At 45.6% G+C, this 24,826-nt stretch overlaps 1 protein-coding gene across 1 annotated transcript in view; it reads right to left on the reverse strand.

Annotated features, from left to right (window-relative positions):
- dnah5 (dynein, axonemal, heavy chain 5) overlaps positions 1-24,826 on the reverse strand; it is a 457,249-nt gene that overhangs the window by 12,298 nt on the left and 420,125 nt on the right. Inside the window, 5 exon segments of the mRNA XM_070880791.1 lie at positions 5,059-5,211; positions 15,005-15,217; positions 17,209-17,424; positions 20,844-21,047; positions 21,503-21,708. Of these exon segments, the coding sequence (XP_070736892.1) occupies positions 5,059-5,211; positions 15,005-15,217; positions 17,209-17,424; positions 20,844-21,047; positions 21,503-21,708 (992 nt within the window).

A 24,826-nucleotide genomic window follows, 5' to 3' on the forward strand; every position in this document is an offset into this window, starting at 1 on the left:
ACACGTGGATCAAACTAAAAGGAGGTTCAACAATCCCATAGAAGAAGCAGAGGAAGAACACGACGTAGAGTTTACTCCACCACAAGTGACTGAACACCTAACCAAGTGGAGGAGAGCCCAGTCACTGTCGGCAGTCAGGACAGGCCTGAGGCACCGCAAACAGCAGACACTCAGGCCAGAGCCCAACAACCGGAGCCCCAACTCAAGCGCTCTACAAGGGAGCGTAAACCACCAGAGAGACTTAACCTGTGATCCCAATAAGACTTTACGGGGGAGGTGATGTCATGTATTCAACTATCATTGTAACCCATGTATAAGCTGACTAAGTTGTACACCTTGAGAACATTGACCACAAGGGGTGAACTTGTGGGAGACACTCCTAACCTGGACTTTCAGGTATAAAAGGGGAAGCTCCAACCACCGTCATCACTTGAGGTCCTGGTAATACAGGTAAGTGGTAAGAGTGAACTTCTCTCAAGTATGGGCCTCGTGTGCATTTATACTATATAGTAAAGACATATCAAATACGGGAACCATAGGCTCTGTGACAGGTGGGGAAGATAGTCATTGAGGGAAGGGGTGGGTGGGACGGGTTTGCCGCGCGCTCTTTCCGCTGCCTGCGCTTGATTTCTGCATGCTCTCGGCGACAAGACTCGAGGTGCTCAGCGCCCTGCCGGATGCGCTTCCTCCACTTAGGGCGGTCTTTGGCCAAGGTCTCCCAGGTGTCAGTGGGGATGTTGCACTTTATCAGGGAGGCTTTGAGGGTGTCCTTGTAACGTTTCCGCTGCCCACCTTTGGCTCATTTGCTGTGAAGGAATTCCGAGTAGAGCGCTTGCTTTGGGAGTCTCGTGTCTGGCATGCGGACTATGTGGCCTGCCCTGCGGAGCTGTTCAAGTGTGGTCAGTGCTTCAATGCTGGGGATGTGCGCCTGGGCGAGGACGCTAATGTTGGTGCATCTGTCCTCCGAGGGGATTTGTAGGATCTTGCAGAGGCATCGTTGGTGGTATTTCTCCAGCGACTTGAGGTGTCTACTGTACATGGTCCATGTCTCTGAGTCATACAGGAAGGCAGGTATTACTACAGCCCTGTAGACCATGAGCTTGGTGGCAGTTTTGAGGGCCTGGTCTTCAAACATTCTTTTCCTCAGGCGGCCGAAGCCTGCACTGACGCACTGGAGGCGGTGTTGGATCTCGTCGTCAATGCCTGTTCTTGTTGATAGGAGGCTCCCGAGATATGGGAAGTGGTCCATGTTGTCCAGGGCCACGGCATGGATCTTGTTGACTGGGGGACAGTGCTGTGCAGTAAGAACAGGCTGGTGGAGGACCTTTGTTTTGCTGATGTTTAGTGTGAGGCCCATGCTTTCGTACACCTCAGTAAATACGTCGACTATATCCTGGAGTTCAGCCTCTGTATGTGTGCAGACACAGGCGTCGTCCGCATACTGTAGCTCGAGAAGAGGTTGGGGCTCCAAAATGGCAGTACTGGCATCAAATCAGCATTTCTGTCATAATCTGCCTGCTCTGCATTCTGCCGGTCGTTCGGTGCGTGCACGCTATACTCTTTGCGGCATGAACCCATAGCCTGACTCATAGGAGGAAATGCTACCACTGAGCCAAGGTTCATTCCAGTAAATGGCATGGAAAAGGTAAATCTAGGATACTGCATCAACTAAAACTATGATGTAGAAAAAGGTGGCACAAACCAGTTGCTCCCAGACATGGGTGGCTTTTATCGTGGCATTGAGCCTGACTGGGAGAATAACCAGAGGCTATGCAGAGCAGGACAAGCTGCTAGAAAGTTGAAATTGCTGAAAGGCAAATTAAGGATTGATATTAGGAAATCTTCTTTATACAAAGAATGATCACTAGGTGAAATGCACGCGGGTGCGGTAATGGAGACAATAACCCATTATTGCCTATCCTTCGGTGCCTTGAGGAGGTGATAATGATGGCCCTTCTCCTTGAACTGCTGCAGTCCATTTGGTGATGGTGCTCCCACAATGTTTTTAGGTAGGGAATTCCAAGACCTAGCAGCGATGAAGAAATGGCAGTATATTTTCAAGTCAGGATGGCTTGCGAGATGAACTCGCAGGTGATGATGTTACAATGTCATTTCTGCTCTTCAACTTGGTACTAGAGATCACAGGGCCACAATGCACCAGCGGTGCAGGGTGCAGATGTTGAGTTCAGTGGTTGGGCCACTGATCAAATGGGCTACTTTTTTTTTTAAGAGGATGTCAAGTTTTTTGAGTGTTATTACAGCTGCAGCCATCCGGGCAAGCGGTGAGTATTTCATCACACTCCTGACTTGAGCCTTGTAAATGGTGGAGTGGTATTGAGGGATCAGGATTTGATCCACCTGTCACAGAGTATCCACCCTCTGCCTGCTTTTATAGCCACAGTGTTAATATGGTTAGTCCAGTTAAGGTTCAAGTTAGTGGTGATCTTCAGGATGTTGATGGGAAGGATATGGTGATGGTGGTGCTGCTGAAGGTTAGAGGGAGGTGGGTGCAACTCTTGTTGTAGATGGTCATTGTCTGGCATTTATGTGGTGCAAATGTTACCTGGCACTTGTCAGCCCAAGTCTGGATGTTGTCCAGGTCCTGCTCTGGACTGGCATGGTCTGCCCCATTAACAGAGGAATTATGAATAGAAACATAGAAAATAGGTGCAGGAGTAGGCTATTCAGCCCTTCTAGCCTGCACCACCATTCAATGAGTTCATGGCTGAACATGCAACTTCAGTACCCCATTCCTGCTTTCTCGCCATACCCCTTGATCCCCCTAGTAGTAAGGACTTCATCTAACTCCTTTTTGAATATATTTAGTGAATTGGCCTCAACAACTTTCTGTGGTAGAGAATTCCACAGGTTCACCACTCTCTGGGTGAAGAAGTTTCTCCTCATCTCGGTCCTAAATGGCTTACCCCTTATCCTTAGACTGTGACCCCTGGTTCTGGACTTCCCCAACATTGGGAACATTCTTCCTGCATCTAACCTGTCTAAACCCGTCAGAATTTTAAACGTTTCTATGAGATCCCCTCTCATTCTGAACTCCAGTGAATACAAACCCAGTTGATCCAGTCTTTCTTGATATGTCAGTCCTGCCATCCCGGGAATCAGTCTGGTGAACCTTCGCTGCACTCTCTCCATAGCAAGAATGTCCTTCCTCAAGTTAGGAAACCAAAACTGTACACAATACTACAGGTGTGGCCTCACCAAGGCCCTGTACAACTGTAGCAACACCTCCCTGCCCCTGTATTCAAATCCCCTCGCTATGAAGGCCAACATGCCATTTGCTTTCTTAACCGCAGGCTATACCTGCATGCCAACCTTCAATGACTGATGTACCATGACACCCAGGTCTCGTTGCACCTCCCCTTTTCCTAATCTGTCACCATTCAGATAATAGTCTGTCTCTCTGTTTTTACCACCAAAGTGGATAACCTCACATTTATCACATTATACTTCATCTGCCATGCATTTGCCCACTCACCTAACCTATCCAAGTCACTCTGCAGCCTCATAGCATCCTCCTCGCAGCTCACACTGCCACCCAACTTAGTGTCATCCGCAAATTTGGAGATACTACATTTAATCCCCTCGTCTAATCGCTCCACCATTGGCGGCAAATTTGGAGATACTACACTGTAAAATCAGTGAACAGCCCCACTTTTGAACTTAAAACAACAACAGTATTTAACAGCTTTATTTTACAATATGATCTCGTAGCACCCTAAAAAAAATGGATTAAATTATAATACAATATCCAGACCTGAGAATGTTGGGTCAATTGAACTTTTTAAGACTGAGATCGATATATTTTTGTTGGGCAAGTGTATCATGGATGATAGAGCAAAGGCAGGTGAATGGAGTTGGGGTGCAGATCAGCCATGATCTAATTGAATGACGGACAGGCTCAAGGGGCTGAATGGCCTTCTCCTATTCCTTGTAGATGGCCAGCTTGAGGACTTCATTAATAAATTCAGCATATCATTTGGGTCTGTAGTATTTTAACTGTGAACTAAATGGAAAAATAACTTCCATTGTGCCCTGTGTGTTCTTCCAGAATAATGTACATTTGTTAGTAGTATAGTTTATGTATAGAGGACTAGAAAAAAATTAAATAAAGCGGAGGTATAATGTAATAACAACTTGCATTTAAATAACACCTTTAAAATAGTAAAATGTTCCAAGGTAACATGCAAAAGTAGCCTTTTGTGAAATTCCAATGATAATAATTCAAATCAGTTCATGTAAACTAGTTAATGAAGTCTTTAGTTGCCCTGAATAGAAATTTCAACAAGAACAACAACTTGCATTTATGCAGCGCCTTTAATGTAGTAAAACGTCCTAAGGTGCTTCACAGGAGATTTATCAAACATAATTTGGCAATGAGCCATGAAAAGAGATATTAGGGCAGATGACCAAAAGCTTGGTCAAAGAGGTAGGTTTTAAGGAGTAACTTAAGGGAGGAGAGTGAGGTAGAGAGGTGGAGAGTTTTAGGGAGGGAATTCAACAGCTTAGGCCCTAGACAGCTGAAGGCACAGCCGCCAATGGTGGAGCGATTAACATTGGGGATGCCAAAGAGACCAGAATTGGAGGAGCGTTGTAGTGCTGGAGGAGGTTACAGGGATAGAGAGGAGTGAGGCCACGGAGGATATGAAAACCAGGATGAGAATTTTAAAATCGAGGCATTGCCGGACCAGGAGCCAATGTAGGTTAGCAAGCACAGAGGTGAATGGGACTTGGTGCGAGCTAGGATACGGGCAGCAGAGATTTGGATGAGCTCAAGTTTATGAAGCATGGAAGAAGAGAGGCCAGCCAGGAGAGCATTGGAATAGTCAAGTCTAGAGGTAACAAGATAACCTCAATTCATTTTAAACAAAGAACTAACAGGCAATCAGAATGTGTTATTTTTGAGAAGTATGGTTGAATTTAAAGTAGTGTGGAAGATAATTTCACCTGCACAAGCTTTAAAAAATATTAATTATAAGCAGGCCTCAATAATGATTGTACTAAACCTCACCAACAAATTAGATACAAGAAGATTTGCATTACCTGTCTCATTGCTGTTAGAAATCCTTGAGGGTTAAAAAAGCCAGTCATCCAAAAGCTGTTTGGTCTCCCTTCAAAGATCCAGGAATGGAATTGACAATTTCGCTCCAATAGTTCAGTAAACCAAAAACCAAGTGTGCTTGATTCCCAAGATGTCTGGAGTACAAGACAACTTTTGTGTTACTAATTAAACTAATACTCTCTTGTGAAATAAACAGACATTATCAACTACCATACAGGCGCAAATCATATTATTCGAAGCACAGAGAATAAAAATGTATGCCTTGTTACTAAGCCAGAATAGAATCCTAATGGCATCAGTATGCTCCCCTAATTGGATTCCTAATTAGGAGACAATTTGCACATTGTGTTCATTTATGTTCCCATTTTAGTAACACCCATAGACAATGGCTTTCAGATTAAAAAAACGGGGTTGTGAAATGAAGTACAATTGCACTTTCAAAGAGTCAGCACAGGCATGACAGTCCGAACAGCCTCCGTCTCTGCTTCTATGATTCTATCCCTCTAATGGGATCGGCTGAAGTGAAGGCTGATCCCTGCAAGATGGCTTGATAAAGATAAGTGCGTTCCCTTAATGACAGGACAAGACAAACACCTTGAGGAGGTGTATGGTCGGTGTAAGGTGAAGTCGACAATCCAAACACAACAATTATTATACTACCAGATCTCCTATGGCATTACTCATATAATTTAGAGTCTAATGGCAGAATGAAAAGAAAAATAAAACAGGAACTGCATTCCTATGACAGAGCTGAGTGAATCGCAATCGGAATGGATCACAAACAGAGTGGAAGCTGTGAATTTGGTGACAGTGGGAATTTAGAGGAGAGGAGGAAGGCAGTTCTTCATGTCCAACTCAAAAGGAGTGGAGCCGCAGAACTTGAAGATAAGTATTTAGGTTAAGTACCTAGTTATCTAATATTTAGGTTCTTTACATTCAATATCTCAGTGGTTCTCGTTAAGCTTGAGTAAATAATTAGGCCTACAAATTCGGGTCCTTTGCATCTCCTGTTAGTGCCCTGTTAGCGCCCCCTGAAGGCACTAACAACTTTTTGTCTGGGCCTGTCGCTGTTAACGACTCCCGCTAATTTCTGCAGGTGTTTAGTGGCGGCGGCAACTCGTAGCACCCCGCTCCGCTGGCGATGATGATGTCATCACCGTGCTCAGCGCCCCATTTTTGTCCCGGAACAAAAATTTGGGAGCGCCCTCTGAAGCTGCACCAGGTGATGCCAACAACAGCTTCAGGGGACATGAACCGGGTTGCAGGACGCTTGCGAGGCGCTACTTAAAGGGGAGGTGGTGGCCATGAAAAAAAAAGCCATTTTTCTTCGCTGCCCCGATCGCGGGGTCCATGCCTCGATCGTTCAGCCCAGCATTCTGCTTGGCACAGCAACCCCCGCTCCCCGGTGGTCCATGGAGGCCTGTTTCATACCTGCAGCATTTGCAGCTTGGGCCCTTCTTTTAATGAAGGAAAGAGCCCCTCCTACGCGACAGCGCTACGTGGCCCAGTGCGTAACACTGTGCCCCACATTACCGCCCCAGAAAGGAAGCCAAGTTATGGAGTATGCAACAGACCACCATAAAATAGGACACCCGCTTTGCCATGTACTGGAGGGCTCCTTCTGAGCAGTCAAGGTAGCAGAACCATTGCTTCAGTAGCCCGATAGTCTGCTCGATGATGTTCCTGGTGGAAGCATTGCTCTCCTTATGTGAGTGCTGGGCACGAGTGGTTGAGTTGCAGAGGGGAGTCATCAGCCAAGGGCAGAGCGGATAGTCCTTGTCTCCAAGCAGCCACCCTCGAGTGAGTTTCATGTGATGGTGGTAGATTGCTGGCACACCGGACTGATGCAGGATGAAGGCACCATGGCTGCTGGCAGGATATCAGACATTGACCAACAGGAACCTCTAGACGTGCTCGCACACCAACTGCACATTAAGTGAGTCGTAGCCTTTGCGGTTACGGAAGGTCTCAGGATTTTTATGCGCCGCTATCCTGGCAAAGCCACATGGACGCTTGTCCTGCTTCTCTCTGCTCAGAGAGAAGAAAATGTAGTTCTTTCTGGTGTAGAGAGCCTTAGTGACCTCCCGGGTGCAGTGATAGATGGCGAACTGCAAGATGTTAGCTATGGCATCTGCTTAGAATGGAATGATCCACTGGCGAGGAAATTGAGAGCCATGGTGACCTTAACTGCCACTGAGAGCAGTGATCGCCCTGCTCTCAGGCTGCAGGTCTGGTTGCAGGAGGCGGCAGAGTTCTGTGACCAGCTTCTTGGTGAAGCGGAGCCTCTTAATATACTGCTCCTCACTTAAGTGCTCTCAGAAGACCCTAGATGGGCAAGGCCTCATGTTGAGAGCACTCATCCTCCTCTCTGCACGTATCTTCTCGTCTTCTCCGCGAGCAAGTGGGACTGCCAGTAGAGTCCCCATGACTGTAAGCAACTGTTGTGAGCAGAAGTCTTTAAATAAGAATGAAGGGGTTCTCCTCTTGCAACAACACCCACTGTTATCGCAGAACCTTGAAAGAGGTTAATAAAGTTGCTGGAGTTGAACAAGTTGCTCAGAGTCAGTCAAACTGCAGAAACATGTCAGGTGCAAGTTTTTGCTGATGATCCCATTAAATACTACTGCCATCAAAGAGGAGGTGGTTCGGGTACAGTCTAAGTACATTCCCACAAGGGGAAAATGGAGGTAAACCATAGCCAGAGATCTCTGGACGATGAAGGAGTTAGAAAGTAGGATGAAACAAAAAAGGAGGAACACGATATCTATCAGCTTGATAATTCAAGGGAGAATCAGGCTGAATATAAAAAATACAGAGGAGAAGTGAAAAAGAAAATAAGAGGGGAAAGAGACAGTATAATAATAAATTGGCAGCTCATCATCAACATCGTCATAGGCAGTCCCTCGAAATCGAGGAAGACTTGCTTCCACTCGAAAAGTGAGTTCTTAGGTGACTGAACAGTTTAATACGGGATTTACTGTCTGTCACAGGTGGGACAGGCAATCGTTGAAGGAAAGGGTGGGTTAGACTGGTTTGCCGTACGCTCCTTCTGTTGCTTACGCTTGTTTTCTGCATGCTCTCGGCGACGAGATTCGAAGTGCTCAGCGCCCTCCCGGGTGCACTTCCTCCAGTTAGGGCGGTCTTTGGCCAGGGACTTGCATCTGCGCACATTCAGAGACTGAACTCCAAGTCATCATCAACATCTTCACCGAGGCAAACGAAAGCATGGGCCTTACACTAAACATCCGTAAGACAAAGGTCCTCCACCAACCTGACCCCGCCACACAGCACTGCCCCCCCAGTCATCAAGGTCCATGGCACGGCCCTGAACAACGTGGACCACTCTCCATACCTCGGGATCCTATTATCAGCAAGGGCAGACATCGATGACAAGGTTCAACACCGCCTTCAGTGTGCCAGCGCAGCCTTCGGCCGCCTGAGGACGAGAGGGTTCAAAGATCAGGCCCTCAAATCTGGCACCAAGCTCATGGTCTACAGGGCTGTGGTGATACCCGCCCTCCTGTATGGCTCAGAGACGTGGACCACATACAGTAGACATCTCAAATCACTGGAGAAATACCACCAACGATGCCTCCGCAAGATCCTGCAAATCCCCTGGGAGGACAGACACACCAATGTTAGCGTCCTCGATCAGGCCAACATCCTCAGAATTGAAGCACTGACCACACTCTACCAGCTCCGTTGGGTGGGCCACATTGTTTGCATGCCTGATACAAGACTCCCAAAGCAAGCGCTCTGGCGAATGATACTTAAAGGGTTGACGGTGGATAGGCAATGGCAGACATTTAAAGATCACATGGATGAACCACAACAATTGTACATCCCTGACTGGCGTAAAAATAAAACGGGGAAGGTGACTCAACCGTGGCTAACAAGGAAAATTAGGGTTAGTGTTAAATTCAAGGAAGAAGCATATAAATTGGCAAGAAAAAGCAGCATACCTGAGGAATGGGAGAAATTTAGAATTCAACAGAGGAGGACTAAGGGTTTAATTAGCAGGGGGAAAATAGAATGAGAGTAAGCTTGCAGGGAACATAAAAATTGACTGCAAAAGCTTCTATAGATATGTGAGAGAAAAAGATTAGTGAAGACTAATGTAGGTCCCTTGCAGTCAGAATCAGATGAATTCATAATGGGGAACAAGGAAATGGCAGACCAATTGAACAAATACTTTGGTTCTGTCTTCACTAAGGAAGACACGAATAACCTCCCGAAAATACTAGGGGACCAAGGGTCTAGCGAGAAGGAGTAACTGAGGGAACTGAGAGAAATCCTTATTAGTCAAGAAATGGTGTTATGGAAAATGATGGGATTGAAGGCCGATAAATCCCCAGGGTCTAATAGTCTGCATCCCAGAGTACTTAAGGAAGTGGCCCTAGAAATAGTAGATACATCGGTGGTCCTTTTCCAACATTCCATTGGCGCTGGATCAGTTCCTATGGATTGGAGGGTAGCTAATGTAACCCCACTTTTTAAAAAAGGAGAGAGAAAACAGGGAATTATTGACTGGTTAGCCTGACATTGGTAGTGGGGAAAATGTTGGAATCAATTATTAAAGATGTAATAGCAGCGCATTTGGAAAGCAGTGACAGGATCGGTCCAAGTCAGCATGGATTTATGAAAGGGAAATCATTTGTGACAAATCTTCTAGAATTTTTTTGAGGATGGAACTAGTAGAGTGGATAAGGGAGAACCAGTGGATGTGGTGTATTTGGACTTTCAAAAGGCTTTTGACAACGTCCCACACAAGAGATTAGTGTGCAAAATTAAGGCACATGGGATTGAGGGTAACGTATTGACATGGATAGAGAACTGGTTGGCAGACAGGAAGCAAAGAGTGGAAATAAACGGGTCCTTTTCAGAATGGCAGGCAGTGACTAGTGGGGTACCGCAAGGTTCAATGCTGGCACCCCAGCTATTTACAATATATATTAATGATTTAAAGAGAAGGAATTGAATGTAATATCTCCAAGTTTGCAGATGACACTAAGCTGGGTGGCAGTGTGAGCTGTGAGGACAATGCTAAGAGGCTGCAGGGTGACTTGGACAGGTTAGGTGAGTGGGCAAATGCATGGCAGATGCAGTACAATGTGGATAAGTGTGAGATTATCCACTTTGGTGGCAAAAACAGGAAGGCAGATTATTATCTGAATGGTGACAGATTAGTAAAAGGGGAGGTGCAACGAGACCTGGGTGTCATGGTACATCAGTCATTGAAAGTAGGCATGCAGGTACAGCAGGCAGTAAAGAAAGCAAATGGCATGTTGGCCTTCATAGCGAGAGAATTTGAGTATAGGAGCAGGGAGGTCTTGCTGCAGTTGTACGGGGCCTTGGTGAGACCACACCTTGAGTATTGTGTGCAGTTTTGGTCTCCTAATCTGAGGAAGAACATTCTTGCTATTGAGGGAGTGCAGCGAAGGTTCACCAAACTGATTCCCGGGATGGCAGGACTGACATATGAAGAAAGACTGGATTGACTAGGCTTATAGTCACTGGAATTTAAAAGAATGAGAGGGGATCTCATAGAAGGATATAAAATTCTGATGGGATTGGATAGGTTAGATGCAGGAAGAATGTTCCCGATGTTGGGGAAGTCCAGAACCAGGAGTCACAGTCTAAGGATAAGGGGTAAGCCATATAGGACCGAGATGAAGAGAAACTTTTTCACCCAGAGAATTTTGAACCTATGGAATTCTCTACCATAGAAAATTGTTGAGTCCAGTTCGTTGGATATATTCAAAAGGGAGTTAGATGTGGCCCTTACGGCTAAAGGGATCGGGGGTATGGAGAGAAGGCAGGAGTGGGGTACTGAGGTTGCATGATCAGCCATGATCATATTGAATGGTGGTGCAGGCTCGAAGGGCCAAATGGCCTGCTCCTGTACCTATTTTCTATGTTTCTACTCGGAACCCCTACATGACAAGCGAGCCCCAGGTGGGCAGAGGAAATGTTTCAAGGACACCCTCAAAGCCTCCTTGATAAAATGCAAAAATTGGCAGCTAACATAAAGGTGAATCCAAATGTCTTCTATAGGCATATTAACAGTAAATGTGTTGTCAGATTATGTAGGGCCAATTAGGGACCAAAATAGAGATCTATTAGTGGAAGCAGAAGGCTAAATGAGTACCTTGCATTGATGGTTATCATGGAAGAGGACTTTTCCAAAGCTACAGTGTATAAGAAGTTTGCCGGGATACTGGCTGAGTTAAAAATAGATAAGGAAGAGGTACCAGAAAGGGTGGTAGTGCTTAAAGTAGATAAATCATCCGGTCTGGATGGGATGCATCCTAGGTTACTGAAGGAAGTAAGGGTAGAAATTTCAGAGGTAATGGCCACAATCTTCCAATCCTCCTTCGATTACAGGGGTGGTGCCAGAGGATTGGAAGATTTCAAATGTCACACCCTTGTTCAAAAAAGGGAAGGATAAACTGACAATTACAGGCCAATCAGATTAACGTCGGTGATGGGGAAGCTTTTAGAAACAATAATCTAGGAGAAAACTCACAGCCACTTTGACAAGCATGGACTAGTAAAGGAGTGCCAGCATGGATTTGTTCAAGGCAAATCGATTTGATTGCTTTGATTAATTTGATTGAGTTTTTTGAGGATGGACGAGGGCAGTGCAGTTGATGTTGTGTATATGGACTTTCAAAAGTCGTTTGATAAAGTACCATAAATTAGACTTGTTAGCAAAATTGAAGCCCATGGGATAAAAGGGGCAATAGCAGCATGGATACAAAATTAGCTAAGGGATAGAAAACAGAGTTGTGATGAATGGTTGCTTATCGGACTGGAGAGAGGTATACAGTGGTATTCCCCAAGGTTCAGTACTAGGAACATTGCAGTTTTTGATCTTGATATATTGGACCTGGGGTACAGGGCACAATTTTGAAATTTGCAGATGACATGAAACTTGGAAGTATAGAAACAGTGAGGAAGATAATAATAGACTTTAAGAGGACATAGACAGGCTGGTAGAATAGGCGAACACATGGCAGATGAAATTCAAAAAAGAAAAGTGTGAGGTGATGTATTTTGGTAGGAAGAATGAAACAATATAAGCTAAATGGCATAACTTTAAAATGGGTGCAAGAAGAAGAGACCTGTAGGTGTTTGTGAACAAATCTTTGACAGTGGCATGACAGGTTAACATAGCAGTTAATAAAGCATATGGGATCCTGGGCTTTATAAAAAGAGGAATAGAGTACAAAAGCCAGGAAGTTATGCTAAACTAACTAGTTCGTCCTCAGCTGGAGTATTGTGCCCAATTCTGGGCACCACACTTTAGGAAAGACGTGAAGGCTTTGGAAAGGGTATAGAAGAGATTTACTACAATGGTTCCAGGGATGAGGGATTACAGTTACGTGGATAGACTAGAGAAGCTGGCATTGTTCCCCTTAGAGCAGAGAAGATTTGATAGAATTGTTTAAAATTATAAAGGGTCTTTATAGAGTAAATAATGAGAAACTGCTTCCGACGGCTGAAGGTCAATAACCAGAAGGCACAGATTTAAGGTATTTGGCAAAAGAACCAGAGGATTTTTTTCTTCTACGCAACATGTGGTTAGGATTTAGAATGCACTAATGGATAGGATGGTGAATACAGATTCAACTGTAAGCTTCACAACGGAATTGGATAAATACTTGAAGGAGAAAAAATTGCAGGGATATGTGGAAAGAGTGGGGAAGTGGGACTAACTGGATTGCTCTTCGAATGAGCCAGCACAGACTGAATGGGACGAATGGCCTCCTTCTGTGCAGTACCATTCTATGATTCTATAGCACCTATGTCCTAAGTTGGTCACAAAGCAAATTAAGTACTTTTGAAGTATGTTACTGCTATATTTGAGGCAAATATGGCAGCTAGCTTGTGCACAACAAACAGCAATATGATGAATGATCAGTTAATCTGTTTCTGATGGTATTGGTTGCAGGATAGGTGTTAAGCAGTACAATACGAGAACTTCCCTGCACTTTGAATGTGCTATGGAATCTTCTACAGTTACTTGAGAGGGCAGATGGGGCCTCAGTTTAACATCTCATCTGAAATACTGCAACTCCAACAAAGCAGTACTTCCTCACAATGTTCCCTCTAATTTTTATTTTAGGTGCACGGTTCCTTTAACTGGTTGTGCAGCCCATTCAAATTTTTGTGCATGCACGGTTTTCTTCAATGTAAAAGCCAGTGAGCGGCCTGCGATGGGTGAGTGGTGAACACCTAGAAAAGCATGGTCTACTCAGGGATAGTCAGTATGGATTTGTAAAGAACAGATTATGCTTGACAAACTTAACTGATTTTTTTTTTAGAAATCTCTCCCTCTCTGAGCCAGCGGGGCTGAAAAGACCTCTTACTGCCGGACGAATGGCCGCCGCCAGCGAAATTCACCTCTGTGCTTTTTCCGGTGGTCCCCACTTCTGCCTTGCTGCTGCCGAACCCTCCTAAGTGCATCATCAAGGAGCGCATCACCGATCTCCCACACCTCCACTGAAATTCAGCTACAAAAACCTTCGGGCCGTCGAGCGGTGCCCCTGACAGCTTTTTTCTGTCAGTGCACGACATGGTTTTGCGCTGGCCATTCAAAGGGAGGCGCGCACTGCCGCGGCTTTTTTTTTGTTGGCCGATTGCCAGGTTGGCCCGACGATTATGCCTCTGGGTTCGGCTGGGCCGCGAACAGGCAGCCTGGCACCCCCTCCTGGGTGCCAGGCCGCTGGCCCAGCTGAAGCCCTCCCTGGTGGCCCAGTGGACCTAACTAAAATAATCGCAGAACTCGCAGCGGCTCTCCCCTTTAAGTGAAGGGGAGACGTGGTGACGCCCACGCATCATGACATCATCAGCGCCAGGCTGATGACTGACAGCGGCGGAGACTCCGTCCCGCCACACTTCCGCCCCTCTAGCGTGCTCACCGCCACACTTCCGCCCCCATTATGACTGCTACTTCCGGTCCGCTCCAAATAAAATGAAAAGAGCTGAATTTCGCGTAGGAGGCCATCTCATCTACAGTGGCGATGAAAACACATCAGAAGCGATAGGTGCCATCTGTTTCGGGCGGTGTTGAATTTCTACTCCGCGTATCTCTTCCTTCCTCAACCAACCATATAGTTGTTTCTGCTGAAGCTTACCTCAAACGTTCAAAAGTTAATGCTCTGGCTTGTTTTAAAATCATTTCGCAAAACAGCCACACAATTACTGTTATAGTTTAAAGATCTATTTTATGTTGCACAAATTACTTGAGAAAATCATCATGATGTATGCTGGGAGATTCTCCAGAGTAAAGATACCCCAAACTGTGGCATGCTGGGAATTGCAGGCAGTGTCATTGTTACCTCTCTTGAACTGACAAAGAAATAGTTCTGGGAAGAATATAAACTTAACTCTTCTGAGTAAAAATGTTGCTGAAGGTTTTCAAAGAACACAAAATATGGGTAAATTTAATCAATTATATAGGCAAATTACAGCATGGCTCACTGGGCAGGGTTCTTGCTGCTGAGTAAAATGATTGTGGGTTCAAGTCCCACTCCAAGACTTAAGCACCTAATTCAGACTGACACTTGAATATACTGTTGAGGAACTGCTGGGTTTCAATGAGACCTTAAAGCAAGATCTTGTCTGCTTGTTAATCTGGATGCAAGATCCCATGGGCCTATTCAAAAAGCAAAGAGGTTTCTTAGTGTTCTGGTCTTCAAACAAAACAAACAGAATAAATGATAATTTATCTAATTTTCTGTGGGACCTGGGTGTTTTGTAAACTGGCTGCTGCATTTCCCTACATAACAGTAACTGTACTTCAAAAGTAATTCATTGGATGGGAAGTGCTTCGGGACATTGTGAGAACCTGAAAGCCACCATATTCAGGGCTTTTTCTATGCTGTAACATTTTATGACAATTACCCATTGCTTTACAATTACCTTTTTCCACCGAGCCGGAATTCTAGCATCATACATGCAGTCTAAAGCATCTCTAAGATTTTCACTCATAATGATAGTTCCATCAATCGCAAGTTTCAGGTCCACCAGAGTACTTCGCACCAGAGTAATTACTCTTTGCATTCTGTCAATTTCTTGACGAAGGAAGATATTCATTGGTTGTAATGCTCCCATCTTCTGCAGCTTTTCTTTCACCTGGCAAACAATCCAACTTGTTAGCTTATTAAAATCTATTGTGCACAATATACAACAGCAATAGATAGTAACTCCAACAGGCATGCACAATCTACATGGTATGATCTGATCTGGATTAATTTGAACATTTCTCATAATAAGGATCAGAAGACCAGTTATCTGTGGTGAATTCTCAATAGCTCTCGTAGTTTAAACTGCCTGGTTGTAACATGGCAGACCAAATTTTAATAACAAAAAAAAGTCAAAATAATCAATTCAGTGTTAAAATCTTTACAATGTTTGCTGCCAGGGGAATTCAAATATTTCTTGCCATGTGGCCCCCTGTGACAGAAAGCCTGGCCAATTGTACCATGTCTTATGCATGAAAGACTGCTCTCATAGAGGCCCTGGAATCAATATTCAACAGTATGTCTTCCCATCATAACAGCACTCTGTCCTGACCTCAAGCCTTGACTGACAAGGCCCATGGGCTCTCTAGTGGTCACAGAAGCTGCTTAAAGTCATTTATGCACTTTCAGCACATTTGAAGTCAATGGGAATCAGGTGGAAATTGCTCTACTGGCTGGAGTCATACCTAGCACAAAGGAAGATGATTATGGTTGTTGGTCAATCATCTCAGCCCCAAGACATCGCTGCAGGAGTTCCTCAGGGGAGTGTCCTAGGCCCAACCATCTTCAGCTGCTTCATCAATGATCTTCTCTCCATCATAAGGTCAGAATGAGGATGTTCACTGATGACTGCACAGTGTTCAGTTCCATTCGCAACTCTTCAGATAATGAAGTAAGATCTGGACGACATTCAGGTTTGGGCTGATAAGTGGCAAGTAACATTTGCGCCACACAAGTGCCAGGCAATGACTATCTCCAACAAGAGAAAGTCTAACCACCGCCACTTGACATATAATGGCATTACCATCGCAGAATCCCCCACCATCAACATCCTGGGGGTCATCATTGACCAGTAACTTAACTGGACCACAAAAGCAGGTCAGAGGCTGGGTATTCTGCGGCGAGTGACTCACCTCCTGACTCCCCAAAAAGCTTTTCCACCACCTACAAGGCACAAGGAAGGAGTGCGATGGAATTCTCTCCATTTGCTTGGATGAGCGCAGCTCCAACAACACTCAAGAACTCAACACCATCCAGGACAAAGCAGCCTGCATGATCAACACCCCATCCACTACCTTAAACATTCACTCCCTCCACCACCGACGCACTGTGGCTGCAGTGTGTACTATCTACAAGATGCTCTGCAGCAACTTAGCAAGGCTTAGCAAAGCACCTCCCAAACCCGCGACCTCTCCCACCTAGAAGGACAAGGGCAGCAGGTGCAAGAGAACACCACCACCTCCAAGTTCCCCTCCAAGTTACACACTATCCTGCATACACTTCTCTTCTAGGCAGGACCATTGGAACTCCAGCCAGGAAGCAACCAAGTAATATAAACAGAAGCTTGCCTGGCTGAAACCCTTCCTATCCCTTTGGAAGTAACCTGTATGCAGCAAAAAACAATTCATTAGAACCATAATTCCCTATGTTGCTTGCGCATGCACAGTCCATAGGAAATGGACAACAAACACCTTCTCAAAAGTCCCTTAAGTCAATACAAACGTTAACTTTATACAAATGTGTCAGTAAATACAGGTTACTAAGCAATGCTACTCTTAATTTTTACCTGGTGTATCACTTGGACCACTTGAAAAACTCAACTGATAAGAAATGTGTAGAAAAACCTGATCTTTTGGATAATTGCATTAAAATGTCATTTTCAGCAGAGGAAAATTTTAAAATGATAATGAAGCTACTCATCTGATTTGATTAAAAAACACTATTAGGGAGCTCCAAGCATTCAATTTTGCCAGTCTAAATTTAATATAAAATGGGTTGGAATCATCAAATTACTCAATTAGGTATGTATTGTAATCTACTGGGACTAGAACCATCCAATAAAAAATAAATGGAACTGTCTTCTTTATCTGGTTTATTGCCTACCTCAAATGGTATGTAGTCCACAGGCAATTTCTCTAGCATGTCATCAGCCAACCTTGCTACCACTGCTTCTCTTGTTTCTCCTCCTCCACTGGCGCTGTCCTTGGGCTGAATGCTTAGTATAGTATCTAGGACATCCTTTGCAAGTTTGCTCTGGTAAGTGATATCAGCATTGGTGTGCAGACCAAATACTTCTGGAGTGTCATATGTAGGCAGACTCTGCAATGTACAGAGTGTTAGATGTAATTTCTTTGAAAGTAAAGAGCATATATATATAAAACATGATAATGTAAGAGGACATGTAACATGGTAGTGTAAGCGCAAATATAATGTGGTAATAGTGTAAGAAGAGATATAGCATAATCATAGTGTAAGGAGCCAAATGTTTAATGGTAGTTTATTAACGGAGAACTAATTGGGCCCAAGTTTCGGGCCGCGTCGGACGCCTGTTTTTTGCGCCAGAAAGTGCGCCTAAAAAAATTTTACCTATTCTCCGGCTCCCTGCAGGTCCTCTGGAGCTGGGCACAGCGCAGCACGAGCTGTAGGGGGCGGAGCCAGGTCCCTGCGCTGAAAACAGTGCCGGGCCTCTGCACATGCGCGCTACAGTGGGCGCGCATGTGCAGTAGCTCCAGGCGCCCAAAACTGTGGGAGGGGCCCGAAGCACGCAGCCCCGAGCCCTGGCCGAATGGCCTCACTGGGGCTGCGTGAATAAGGCTCCTCCGACCCGACCCGACCCCCGCTCTCCCCACCCCCCCCCCGGGCTTCCGCGACTCTTCCCCCCCACCCCCCCTGGACCCCCGCAACTCTTCCCCCCCACCCCCCCCGGACCTCCGCGACTCTCTCCCCCCGGACCTCCGCGACCCCCCCCCCCCTTAGACCCGATGCCACCTACCTGTAAATCCAGCCCGAGGTCTTGGGCACGGCCGTTCAGCCTCCTTCTCTCCCTTCCCTCCCCCACCCTCGCTCCTTCCCTCCCCCCCCTCCTTCCCTCCCCCCCTCTCCTTCCCTGCCCCCACTCTCTCTCCTTCCCTACCCCCTCCTCTCTCCTTCCCTCCCTCCTCTCTTTTTCCCTACCTCCTTCCTCTCTCCTTCCCTCCCTCCCTCCTCCCCCTCTCCTCCTCCCCCACCCCACCCCCCTCTACCCCCACCCCACCCTCCAACCCCTCTACCCCCACTCCACTCCCTCTACCCTACCCCCCAACCCCTCTACCCCCCTACCTCCACCCACCCCCCTCTACCTCCCTCCTCCCCCCCTCCCCCCTTCTCCCCCCCCCCACCCCCCTTCTCCCACCCCCCACTCCTCCCTTCTCTCCCCCCTCGCTGTCAGATACACAGACACTGACAGACAGAGAGATAGAGACACTGTCGGAGACACACTGGGGGGCCGTCCCAGCACGCTGTTGGAGGACTCCCAGTGCTGCAGTCGGTAAGTAGAAAATGTTTTATTTATTGATTTTTTTAAAATTTTAAAATTTTTTATTAATTTTTTTTGATTGATTTATTGATGTATTTATCATTTATTATTGATGATGGCTCTTTATTTGTAAAACTGAAATGTTTAATGTTTGTAAACTTCCCTTTAAACCCCCCCACCCGCCCCCATTCCCTACGCCTAATTTGTAACCTACGGCTGATTTTCTAAGGTGTAGACAAGGTTTTTTCGAATGTACAAAAATCTTCACTTACTCCATTCTAAGTTAGTTTGGAGTAAGTTTTCACTGCCTAAACTTTGAAGACAGGCATAAGTGGCCGGACACGCCCCATTTTGATAAAAATGTACGGGCTGAATTTTCTAGTCCTTTGCGCTCCATGTTTCACCCCAGAGCGGTGTGAAAGGCAGTGGTGAGGTCTCCAGCATCCCACCGCAATCCTCCGGTGGGTTTTGCGGCTGCACTGAGCAACACCGGTGAGTAGAGCTGCACTGGATGTGCAATGCCCCTGGTTGCGACGCTGGCGCGAGTGTTGAGTCTTGCCCTGACCCATCCGCCCGGAGGTGCACCTGCAATGACCGCTTGGGAAACCAGTGCGGTCCCACGATGCTGGCAGCGGAGAGGAAAGTAAAGTAGTACAAAAGTAAGTGCGATTGTTTTTTGTTTTACATTTTTGTGCAATTTGTGTTGTGGTTGCGTGTGCAATGTTTTAGGAATGTTTTTGTGGTTTTATTTTTAGTGTTTCTTTTCCCACCCCACTGGCCTCTCTCGGAGCGCTCATGGCCCAGCTCTTTAGCTCGGGGGTTTCCCTTCCTTGCGCCAGAAGAGGTATACAATGCCTCCCTTAGTGCTACGCCCCCTGACGCAAACTGAGGGCTCAATTTTCCCCAAAGCTTTTTTTTGGCATACTTGAAGAGTTACACCCGTATTTTTGGGACCCAAGTACGCCAAAAAAAAATTTTCTAAGTTTCCCCGTTGGATTTCTTCATTATGGCATGGCCTAACCTGCCCTTTAGTTTTGGGGGTGAAGACTTGATCTGCGCCAAAAAGATCGGGTTTCCACAGTAACCAGGGACGCAATGCGAGCTGAGGCTGCAAAGTGAAACATACAGCCAGCTCGCAACACATTAAACACATTGCATCAACTTAAAAACACATTAAAATATATTGCAGCAACTTACCTCCAATTATTAAAACCGGTCCCGCTCCCCCACCCCCAGCCCTGGCCAGAGGGCTTGCCGGTCTGCTTGCCTAGCCTGCCGTGAGTCTCTTCTCTTGCTGGTGCCGGTCCAGCGCCAGCTCCCCCAGCCCCCAGCCCTGAGTGCCTTGCCGGTCCCTCGCCCCTAGCCCTGGCCGAAGGGCTTGCTGGTCCGTTACCCCGCCCGATCCTGGCCCCAAGTACCTTCCTGGTCCATTCCCCCACCCCTAGCCCAGGCCGAAAGGCATCCCAGTCCACTCCCCCACCTCTATCTCAGGCCGAATGGCCTCCTCCCTCCCAGTACCCGCACCTAACTACACCTGAATGGCTTCCCCCTACCCCCTCTCCCTCCCCCCACCTCCCCCTCCTTCCCCACATCTCTCTCCTTCTCCCCCCCACCTCTCTCTTCCCCTCCCCCTCCCCCCCCACCCCCCTCTCTCTTACTTCCTGCTGCTGCTGTCCGGGCTTCTGCTACACTTACCGGCGTTGATTTCCTTACCTGCGCTGATTTCTTTAACTCTCCAGAAGGTTTTTCTGCAGAGGCCACATATGCTGGCCTAAGCGGAACTGGAGTAACTCTCAGCTGGCCAAACTTGCCTGAATGGCCAGAATTGGTGCGGGTGGCAGATTATGCTCCCTTTGGCTGAAAAAAAATGTAGCTAAAAAAAATCGTAACTAACTGAGTTACGATGGTGCAAATTGTTTGGGAAACTGTTTTTTTTTTAAACTCAGCCTGCTCCAAAAAAATGGTGCAAATCACTGGGGAAAATTGAGCCCTTAAATACTAAAGCGCGAACTATTCCCGGCCGCTAACTTACCCGCCCCGTCGCCATTATCGCCCTGAAAACAGAAAAGCCAAAACTCTAGCCGTATACATCTCTGTATGGATTGCAGAAGTATCTGTATATTCTTGCTCAATACTAGAAAACTATAACTCAATTTATATTCAAAATTTGCACAACTACCTATTACTCTGGGCCTGCTAACGGTTGTTTGAACTATTTACAAACCTGAATGTGCAGTCGGTATTGATCCACTGAATTGCACTTGGGAATGTTGTAACGCTTGTAGAAGCAGAATTCTGAAGCAAACATATTTTCACTGAACCAGACCTTAGCAAATGTGTTCAGCAATCGTTTGTCATAGTCATCTGTGACTCTGCCACCATATTGTATCTCACCAATCATGTATCGCATTGTAATCCAAGAAACACCCTTGAGACAGAAGAAAAACAAATGGGACAATATAATTATATACTATATCTAATATGTAGGATCAAATAACTTCATGATTGATTTTAATGATCATGGAGATTATTTATCATGGAGACAGAGATTATAATTGGCTACATTTTATTGTTGCTGAGATTTCTCTCAGCACTGTCAGATCTTTTGCTATTTTACATATAGTTATAACTACTGGGAAAGGATTTGGGCCCTATGTCCCCTCATTTGGGCAGTGTGAATGACTGGACCTGTGCATTAAGGCTGCTATACTACAGCTCAGGTACATTTTAATGGTACTGGCAGGGTTATATAGGATCTGAAATCAATTTGCCTCTTTAAGGATTGGGAATAGTTTATTTTTCTATCTTTAATTATTAAATTTTCCAGCACCAAGGAGAAGAATCATCTCTGCAGAATTGAGAAAGAAAAATTGCCAACTGTACCTTCTTGATATCCATATCATCCAGATGGTTTTGTACAAACTGCACAGTAGCGTTAAAGTCAGCTTGGTTAAATTCATATGGAATATTCCAACCAAGAGGTCCATACTTGCGTCGTTCTTGCACTGTTGAGTGTAAAAAAGCCACTGCATAGAGCATAGGCTTCCACTGAGTCATGTTACTAATATCCAACAGATCCTGACTGATTCCTGTTCGTAAAAGAAAAAGTGTTATAGGATCTCAGGATAACAGACTGTCATGGCGTTTTCACATTAATTATGCAATCCTCTAACAGGGATTCAAACACAAACCTACATGGGTTGCTGTTCAACGGTGCAGAGGTTGTGGATAAAGCCCTAAATGAATATACCCATTAACCATAGTAAATCTATGTTGCACAGAAAACTAACCTTTATTTTACAAATACTATTGTACTGTACTAGAATAAATACAGAAGATGCTAAAAATGCACAACAGGTTGAGAGACCGCTTTGAGAGGCATTCTCCACCGTCAGACTTTGGAGCACTGCTGCCACGTGCCTTATCTTCCACCATCTGCATTCAATCGTTTCAGCTCAATAAAAACCACCAATTCCACCACTACCCAATTACCATAGTCCATCTTTACCTAGAGCAAACAAACAATGAAAACATGACACAACAAACAGCACTTACAAATATTAAACTATTCATCCAGTTGCATGCTCTTAGAGACTATCCTGTAAGCGCTCTTGCCTACTCTGGTGCTTCTATGAAGTGCATCGTGCATCCTGAGTGGCAGCAGCATGTGAGGTGGATGGCTGCTGAGAATCGGAAGAGGGCAGTTCAGATGTCCTCCTGCAAAGCCCTCGAGAGGCCCCGCCTCAGACTGCACCATCTCATGGGCCTCAGCAGTCAGGGTCGCTTGTCTGACAGGCAACTGCAAGGACAATGGTGGAGTGGCGGGGGAGGGAGCAGGAATGTTGCTATCCAGAGAGAGACAGTAGATTCCTGCTCTATGAATCCCACGCCACTACCTTGGGGCATCTGTTCAAGCAGCCCAGTGACCTGCTTGAAGACAGATCTCGGGCTAGCTGAGACACTCTGCAAGCCCTTTTCAACCGAAGAGCCAGAGCCTGAGTTTCCATTGTAGCACCTTGCCGCTCCATGGAAGATGCTAATCGCGCAATGGAAGCAGCTTAGGTTTCCATTTCAGAATGCTGCCTTTCCATAGAAGCTGTTTAGCATTCCCTGGAAGCTGTTTGGTGCTCCATGCAAGCTGCTATGACTACAGTGGAAGCGGCGACCTGTCATCAGATGCTGCATGATGTTGGGTTCCATAGGTCGCTGGGTGGAAGTCACCAGTCTCTCCAGACTGGAGGTGGTAGATTCCAAACTCTCTGTCAAGCCACAGGCCAAGTTGGAGGCAGACTCCTCCATCCCCATAGCCATGACCCATAAGCTTTAAGGCTGTCCATTGCATCAAGCATTTAGTTTGTCAAACCCATCAGCCTTCTTTTGAAGCTTACATAGGATTACATAGGACATACGGCACAGAAACAGGCCATCCAGCCCAGCCAGTCTATGTTGGCGTTTATGCTCCACTCAAGCCTCCTCCCATTTCTCCTCATCTAACTCTCTATTCCATTCTCCCTCATATGTTTATCCAGCCTCCCCTTAAATGCATCCATACCGTTTCCCACAACTACTCCCTGTGGTAGTGAGTTCCACATTCTCTGGGTAAAGAAGTTACTTCTGAATTCCCTATTTGATTTTGTGGTGACTATTTTATATTGATGGCCTCTAGTTATACTTTTCACCACAAGTGAAGACAATCCTGTCTTGGGTGCCAGGCCACTGACCCGGCCGAAACCCGCCATGGTGGCCCAGTGTTTGCCACTAAAGCGGCTGCAGAGTTCGCAATGGCCCTTCCCTTTAACTGAAAGGAAGGGACGCTGTGACGGGTCAGCGTGACGCGGCACATCCGTGTCATGCTGACGAAATCATCGACACGCTGACATCATCAGCGCGACACTGATGACTTGGAGTGACTGCCGTTCTGACCCACTCCCATTTCTGTCCCGCTGATGACAGCCGCTCCGACCCGCCTGCACTTCTGCCCCTCTCTCAACACCAACACCGCTCCGACCGAAAACAAGAAACAAAGTGCTGAAAATCGCCGGATTGTCCGCCCCATGCATTGGGGCGGATGGAACACTTAAAAATCAGTAGGTGCGCCCGTTTCGGGCGGAGGGCAATTTCGACCCCTAGATGTTCTTCTATTTTCTCCTTTAATGGGATTCCATTATTTTTCCTACCACCGATGTTAAGCTGACTTTTCTATAGTTCCCTGGACATGTTCTATCTCCATTCTTAAATATAGGTATTATGTTACTTATCCATCAGTCCTCTGGCACTAAACCTTTTTCTAACGAATTATTAAATATGTGTAGTAATGCCATTGCTATTTGTTCCCTAGATTCTATTAAAATGCACGGATGTAATTCATCCGGACCAGGGGTTCTATCCTCTTTGAGTTTGATTCGTTTATTTAATATATCTCCTCTTTTTATTTTAAATGCAGTTATTTCTTTACTAATCTCATTATCCAATATCATGACCACCCCGTTTCATCTTCCTGGTAAATACTGAGGCATAGTAATTATTGAATATTTCTGCCATCTCTCTATTATTGCCTGTGGTATTATCCTGTCTATCCCTTAGTGGCCCTATTCTCATCCCGACCTTCCTTTTTTTAAATTATGACCTATAAAATATTTTGTTTTATATTCCTTGATAATTTAATTTCATAGTTCCTCTTTGCCTTCCTAATTGCTTTTTTGACTCCTTTCCTAATCTCTTCATATTTTCCCTTATCATACTGTCCCCTGCTGTCTATGTACTTAATGTTTGCCTCTTCCCTACCCTCAGTTGTTCCCTTATGGCTTTATTCATCCATGGTGTCTCATTAGTGTTAAGCTTGTTTTTGTTTTTTAGCATAATATATTTTTTCTGGACTCTGTTGAACACTGTTTTAAATGTTTCACATTGCTGTTCTAGATCATTGTTTGCCAATATAGTTATCCATTTTATTTCCCCCAGTACTATTCTCAGCCCCTCAAAATCAGCTTAACACTAATCTATTACCCTGGTTTTCATTATACTTCTCAATTATTATTTTAAAGCATTTTATATTATGGTCACTATTGCCTAGATGTTCCCCTACTTTTACTTCTTTCATCTGCTCTGGTTCATTCCCCATTACTAGATCCAATAGTAAATCCTCTCTTGTTGGGCTTTTTACATATTGGGTTAGAAAGGCATCCTGTAGACATTGTAGGAATTCCA

Source organism: Pristiophorus japonicus, chromosome 5 (assembly GCF_044704955.1).
Source record: "Pristiophorus japonicus isolate sPriJap1 chromosome 5, sPriJap1.hap1, whole genome shotgun sequence".
NCBI lineage: Eukaryota > Metazoa > Chordata > Chondrichthyes > Pristiophoridae > Pristiophorus > Pristiophorus japonicus.